This window comes from Syngnathus scovelli, unplaced genomic scaffold, assembly GCF_024217435.2.
Source record: "Syngnathus scovelli strain Florida unplaced genomic scaffold, RoL_Ssco_1.2 HiC_scaffold_25, whole genome shotgun sequence".
Taxonomy (NCBI): domain Eukaryota; kingdom Metazoa; phylum Chordata; class Actinopteri; order Syngnathiformes; family Syngnathidae; genus Syngnathus; species Syngnathus scovelli.
In genome coordinates this window covers 510,688-517,750 of record NW_026061342.1, presented here as the reverse complement: position 1 = coordinate 517,750, position 7,063 = coordinate 510,688, and the positions used below count along the sequence as shown (strand labels likewise).

The following is a 7,063-nucleotide window of genomic DNA, read 5'->3' as shown; positions in this document are numbered from 1 at the left end:
ATTTATTTGCACCTTTGAAAAGACACCGTATTGCCGCAGATGTGGCAAAGAGTACTTTTGGGCATCTGAGACGGAAGGATGTCCAAAGCATCACGTCACCTGCTCTGGTAGGAATGGTGGTGGGACGTTGAGGTCGTTGTGGCTGAATCTTTGGTCGCAGGATGCCACACACTTGAAGACAGAAGCAGAAAAGCAGAGCTAAATGCAAAATGTACTCCAATTTTTTCCCCCCCTGAAGAAATGGATGGACGGGTGGCCCCGGCTGGCCGGTGGGACTCTTGTTATTCTGACCCTTTTTAGTGCGCGTTTGGGGCAACAACCGTTTTTTGTGGCGCTCTCTTCTGGTTCAAGAGTGCCCTGCATGTGAATTTGCCTTTCCTGCCTTCTGATTGGATGAGCGCCGGTGTGACGCGGTGCCTCTGTCACCGTGGCGGGGGGTATACGTCGGCATCGGAGCGTCTGCCAACGTCTGAGACCGGCTGGCAGTGTATCGGAGGTGTCGAGTGCGGTGCCGCTGGAGCTCACTCACCAGCTGGTGTTAGGGCCACAGAATGAAGGCCAAGGAGAAGACTAGAAAGAGAAACAGAAACTTCTCCTCCAATTGTTTGATTTGTCTCTTCTGAGCTTCGATGAATTCTTTCAGCTCTTTGTTCCTCTAGGACGGACAAATGGAAAGTAGCCTTCAAAAGCCAGTAAGCGTGCAAGTAAGTGCCGGGCTGGCTTTGGGCCCTTACCTGTTGCGCGCTGTGCAGCAGATCCATTCTCTCTTGGAGGATGCAAGCGTCGCGCTCCCTCAACTCCCACATCAGGGCTCGCTTCCATTGGTCCACGGCGCTCCTAAGCTCTTGTCTCTGATCCGCCGTCAGCACGTCATTCACGCCAGCGTGGCTGGCTTTTTCGCCGTCCGTGGCGGGGCAGTCCCGCTGCGGTAGCGCCTCGTACAACATGGCCTCCAGCTCCATGATCCTCTGGGCCGCAATCCTCGTCCATCAGTAGTCCGGCGGGAGATTTGAGGGCGGCTTACCTTATGAGCCTGGTCCATGGAACGCTTCCTGAAGTCCAACTCTTCATCCAGGTAGCCCTTCTGGTTGCAGAACATATCCTAGCACAGCTCAAGGTCAGAATTGTTGGGGCACATTGCCCCGAGTTCCCCTTGGCTGATGTCGCGTGTCTGTCTACCTTCTCACTTTCAATGTCCAACATCTTCTGTTGAAGTGCTGACTTGGTCACTTTGATGTATTCTAACCACTGAGGAAAGGCTGCTGTCACATAAGCAGAATGCGAGAGCGTGCGTGGACGTGCGCGTTACCTTCTCGGCTAGGGTGGGAAGGGTCCTGGCGTGGATCACGACCACCTGCTCCTCGTTGGTGAGATTCTGCAAGAGCCCAAAGGCACAGCGTCAACAAGGTTCTTTCAGCGCAAAGCCTTCCAAAAGTCACATTTGAGCCGCCGAGTCTCGTGGAGTGCGAACATAAGGAGTTCGACATACACTTACGGCGTTATCGCCCAGGATGTCCAGCTTCTTCATCAGATCACTGATGACGATGTCCTGGGGAAAGGCGCAAGGAGCAATGTAAGGTGTTCTGGGACCTCAGGTTAAGGTTAGGGTTGCGAGGGACGCCTTACGTACGCTCACGCCGTCGGCCTCGCAGTAGATCTGCAAAGGGCTGAGGCCGTCTGGGAAACGGACTTGCAGAAACTTCAAGACGGGGGAGCGCCACTCCCTCTCCTGAAAGGCAGAGGCATGCATCCGTCCGTCCGTCCGTCCGTCCGTCACATCTCTGGCCTCAACACGCTTGTGCGAGTCTTCCCACCTCCAGCTCCAGGATGCGGAACTCAAGCAGTTCGTTTTGGTCTCGGATATCCTGGATGTGCTCTTTCAGACGCGCTTCTTCCGCCTCCATCCGCCTGACCTGAAAAGACAGTCAGACCTCATCTGCGGGGCTTCCGGACGGGTGTGACGCCAAGCGACTCCGCCCAGCGCCTTTCTTTCCGTCACCTTTTCGGCCAACTGCTGATTGCTCTGACGCAGCAGCTGCTTCTCCTCCACCCACTTGACATTCTAGAAGAGACAAACGCGTGGACAGCTTTGGAATGTTGTGTCATTTTCATCCACAAATTCTTTGGTTGACTGGAAAATGACATTTGCTTTTCTCCACATTTTCCCAGCCACGTTCAGGGGGGGGGGGGGGGGTTGGTCCAGTAATGCCAGACGAATGAGTGACTGAAGAATGTAGCTATTTTGTCTGAGAAAAAGGTGTGCTCATTGATAAGCTTACCTGTCCTTGTTGCTTCAGCGCTGACTCCAGATTTGCTACTCTGCTTTGATAGTGACCCATTTCTACTGTCATGTAACATGGGGGGAAGAGATGGTGCAAATGGTAAAATATGGATTGTTCACAGGAATAAATTGGCAGAGCTGAAATTCCAAATTTGTCCAAAAGATGGCGCCAGACCAAAACATGAGACCAAAAAAGGGGCCAAAATAAGCTAAGCAAGTTAAAATAGAAATAAAACAGGAACACGGTGTCGGATTGTGAGTCACGCATGGACGCACAAATGTGATTTTTACTTTTTGATTTCTTTGCTTGGCTAAAAATGTATTCTGTAACAGCTTAAAGCAATATTGTTAGTCAATTCGATCAAGGGACCCGTCACTATGAGAATAGTGGCGTGACATAAATTGTTTGGAGAAGCACAAATGTGATTTTTACTTCTTGATTTCTTTGCTTGGCTAAAAATTGATTCCCTCTTTCATGAACTGTGTTTTGCAATCGAATTGTTCTGGGATTGAATGATTTTATTAACACGGGTATCAGTGGGTGAAATTGTTCGGTTTCTGGAGTGATTAAGATTTGTAATTCTATTTCATGTTTCTTCAATAAATGTGTTGTGTATATTCATCTACTTTGTTGTGCGCTGATTTGTACTGAATGTACAATCGATGGTTCGGGGTTGATTTGACAATTTGATTAATGTGCGGGGGGTTATTATGGTATAACATAGGACCGTAATAAATAAAAGTAACATCAGACAATTTTAGAGAATTGAATAACTTTCGTAGTTATTTGAGACACGAGTGAATTTCAATCCGTTTGAAAGTTTGCTTCGTCTGAATAAATTAACGGAAGTGTTTGAATCGGATTATCGGTTTGGTGTAGAACTGAAAGTAATTTAATTATTTGAAGGGCGCAGGCCCGTTTCCCCTTTTGACGGGCCGCGTAAAAAGTAACTCCGAACATGTTAGAGAATTAAATAACTTTCGTAGATATTTAAGGGAAGAGTGAATTTCGTCAAAAGTGAATTCGTTTGAAAATTTACTTCCTCTAAATAAAATAACGACGATGGTTAAAATAGATCATTTGAGTTGGTGAAGGATAAAAGTATTTCGATTGTCTGTCGGGCGCGGCCCAGTTCTTAATTTTGTCGGGCCGCGTCAAAATTTAAACAGGACACGATCGAAAAATAGACTTGCCTTCCAAATTAATTACTGGGCAAATCTAAATAGAGTAAGACATTTTTATTCGTTTTAAGAAAGTTGTTATTCTTTTTAAAGCAATCAAGTGGGGTGAAGCACGCTGTTAGGGTTTTCCAGGTTATCTTTATCGTAGGATTATGTTGGAATGTAGACTGTAATGATTAAATCAATCTTGTCTTGCCCTCACAATGCAATGATTAAATCAATCACGTCTTGCCCTCACAATGCAGAGTAAGATGAAGTGGTTGCTTCCTCTGCTTGATTGACCAGCTGCAGGGGAAGCAATCAAAGTTGTTCTGTTTCCCACAACAGTGTAAAACACCCCCTGCTCTGATCTTATCAGAGGCCGGGGGTTCACCAAACCTGTCCACTCCCACCCCCACTCTGTTCCTCCTAATAAATATGCCCTTGCAGGGAGGAGACTTTTAGACTTCATTCGATCATCGCTGTTCAGACAGCGACGAATGGACTCTCCACCTGCAGGTGTCTAAAAGAACTTGCCTGTCTCCTGTTTGGTTCTTGCAAAATAAGTTGGAGTGAGCAAATCTCTAACAGTTATTATGGTATAACATAGGACCGTAATAAATAAAAGTAACATCAGACAATTGTAGAGAATTGAATAACTTTCGTAGTTATTTGAGACATGAGTGAATTTCAATTCGTTTGAAAGTTTGCTTCGTCTGAATAAATTAACGGAAGTGTTTAAATTGGATTATTAGTTTGGTGTAGAACTGAAAGTAATTTAATTATTTGAAGGGCGCAGGCCCGTTCCCCCTTTTGACGGGCCGCGTAAAACGTAACTCCGAACATGTTAGAGAATTAAATAACTTTCGTAGATATTTAAGGGAAGAGTGAATTTCGTTAAAAGTGAATTCGTTTGAAAATTTACTTCCTCTAAATAAAATAACGACGATGGTTAAAATAGATTATTCGAATTGGTGAAGGATAAAAGTATTTCGATTGTCGGTCGGGCGCGGCCCAGTTCCTAAATTTGTCGGGCCGCGTCAAAAGTTAAACAGGACACGATCGAAAAATAGACTTGCCTTCCAACTTAATTACTGGGCAAATCTAAATAGAGTAAGACATTTTTATTCGTTTTAAGAAAGTTGTTACTCTTTTTAAAGCAATCAAGTGGGGTGAAGCACTCCGACAGTTAAGTGCTAGATTTACATATAAGAAGTTAGAATTAATAATATAAAGTGCATTAATTTTCTTCTTAAATGCTATTATTGTCACACTTTTATTAATTCGATTCTCTTTTGAATAAACAAGTTGGTCGGCTCGCTGCATGAGCGACCAAGTGGAACGGATCCATATCAACATTTACTTCGGCAAAACTAGTGCTTGGGTGCGCTATAAAAACGAATCCCTGAGGCCTTAACAAAGACATCTAAAAATATCCGTAACATCATAAGAACTTCAAACATTAGCGGGGAGCCATCAATACGATGCGGTCACTTCGAAGTCTTGCCTCGAATTGAGTTACTCGGCTCGAGCTTCGGGTGACTTGAGAGGGATTGGCGTCGTACAGAAATTAGATTGATTCCGGTGGAGTTAATTTAACTCTGGTGGTTAGATTACCGACGAATCTCCGAACCCGGCTAAGACAAACCCGTTACCGGGAAGCCGGGGGCACCTTATTGAAAGAGATGCGTTTGACAATATATTTTCATAGGATATGTTACTTCTATTCAACTGCAATATCACTACTTTGTTGTAAGACGTATGCAACGAAATTTCGTTTTGTATGCACCGTGTGCAGACAAGATGACAATAAAGTTTGTCTAAGTCTAAGTCATGTCAGGTCAGCTGTCTGGAGAGAGAGAGAAGTCAGGACCTGCGGGCGGAGCACCACCGTGCCACCGCCGCTATGACGGAACTCAAAAGCAAACTCCATGAGGAGAAGCAGAAAGAGTTAGCCGTTACCAGGGAGACATTACTGCGGCAGTATGAAATGGAGCTGATGAGAGTGATCAAAATCAAAGATGGAGAGATCCAGCGACTGAATGCCTTGGTCCTCAGCCTGAGGGACGACTCCATGGACAAGGTGATCCGCTCAATCCGTGTCTGACTATCCGCACGCCACGTCGGGCTCCGATGCGGCCGTTACCGTATTGTGTAGCTTGTCCCAAGTAAGCGGCGCTCCGTTGCGGTCTCAACGGCCCGGTGTGGCGCAATGTCTGCTCAGGTGAGGAGCGGGGGCGCTTTGCTGGCGGAGGTGGAGGAGACGCGGCGGTGTTGGGAGACCGAGCGGTGTCGCCTCCACCGGGAGCGCGGAAGAAACCCTGGCAGCGGCCCAGCAGGCCTGGCAGTCCCGAGCGGACGAGCTCCGATCGGCTCATCACCAGCATCGGGAGGAGCTGAGCCGAACCATGAGAGACTGCGAGAGGGAGATCCGCTGACTGGTAGGACTGATCAGATGCGCGGTGCGTGGCTATGTTCCCAATTTCGTCGTATACCTGCAGTGCAATGACACCTAAGGCATTCTATTCTATTTCACAAGAAGAAAATGTCCGGTTGCTCGCTTCGCTTTTGTCACAGCAAAGGTGTTCTAGTCGATTCAAGAAAAAAATTGGCCGGTTGCTCTCTTTGTTTTTGTCACAATTCTGGCAAATGAGTTTGCCCGCCTGCCTGAACGCTCCCCGTTTGTACATCCAGATGGATGAGATCAAGCTGAAAGACAGAGCGGTTAGTGTTTTGGATAAAGCCCTGGGGCCGGCCACGTCCACCGCCTTCAGCTGCAGACTCAGGCTGCCGAGCAGCAGATCGCTGCCCTGAGGGATTCCCAAAGGGCGGGCCTAAACTACCCTGGAAGTGGGGTCAACGCCGCTACTAGCAATCCTCTTCATAGCGTAAGCCACCTCATCACACACTTGCAGTACGCATGACTTAGTTCGTTGCTGGGGGAAGGTAGCACAAAAACAGTTTTGAACTTTGAACGAGTGGTTGTGTGTGTGTGTTGCGGGGCGTTTTCAGTCTCAGGAGGATCGGGACACGCGACGGTTTCATCTGAAAATCGCTGAGCTCAGCGCAGTCATCAGGAAACTGGAGGATCGAAACGCCCTGCTTTCTGAAGAGCGCGATGAACTGGTAATTTATTGACGGCACGCTTGAAGGTTTGCGCTACGTTTGATGCGCGCCATCCAGCGAGGCACCCATTGCGCTTGCTTATTAGTTGAGCGGCGCGGCGAGTCGGTTGCCTGGTAGATGTCTTTTATTGGGAGCCAATGCCACGATTCCGTTCAAACCGATGCAAAAGGAATGGATACGTTCTGGCCCGCGTGTTGTGCGTCTTTCACATCCTGCACTTCATGCTTGCAGCTAAAGCGACTGAGAGAAACAGAAAGCCAGTTTCTGCCACTCCTGTGCAAAAACAAACGCCTGAGCAGGAAGAATGAAGAACTCTCGCTGGTGCTGTGTCGCCTTGAAAACAAAGTGCGCTTTGTCACCCAGGAGAACGAGGAGATGGCAAGCTTGGTAAGTCGACGTGAACAACGGCGGCGTGCCAACAGAGTCCACTGCATTTGTGTTCCACAGAGAAGGCCTAGTTCGCTCAATGACCTGGACCGCGGTTGCGGCCAGCAG

At 47.6% G+C, this 7,063-nt stretch overlaps 1 protein-coding gene across 1 annotated transcript; it reads right to left on the bottom strand.

The window, feature by feature from the left end:
- Positions 1–232: 232 nt before the first annotated feature.
- On the bottom strand, positions 233–1,234 carry LOC125993020 (janus kinase and microtubule-interacting protein 3-like). Its single transcript, XM_068649744.1, has 2 exons — positions 735–1,234; positions 233–655 (listed from the first exon to the last, which is right to left on the bottom strand). Exons 1-2 carry the CDS (start codon positions 960–962, stop codon positions 539–541), a joined length of 345 nt encoding a protein of 114 aa, XP_068505845.1. The 5' UTR covers positions 963–1,234; the 3' UTR covers positions 233–538.
- Between the last annotated feature and the right edge of the window lie 5,829 nt (positions 1,235–7,063).

What these genes read in the sequence shown, in the direction of transcription:
- LOC125993020 (XM_068649744.1), bottom strand. Translation starts at nt 962, where the DNA reads ATGGAGCTGGAGGCCATGTTGTACGAGGCGCTACCGCAGCGGGACTGC. An exon ending in TGCTGCACAGCGCGCAACAG is followed by an intron (nt 656 to 734) that starts GTAAGGGCCCAA and finishes TGTCCGTCCTAG; the next exon opens with AGGAACAAAGAGCTGAAAGA.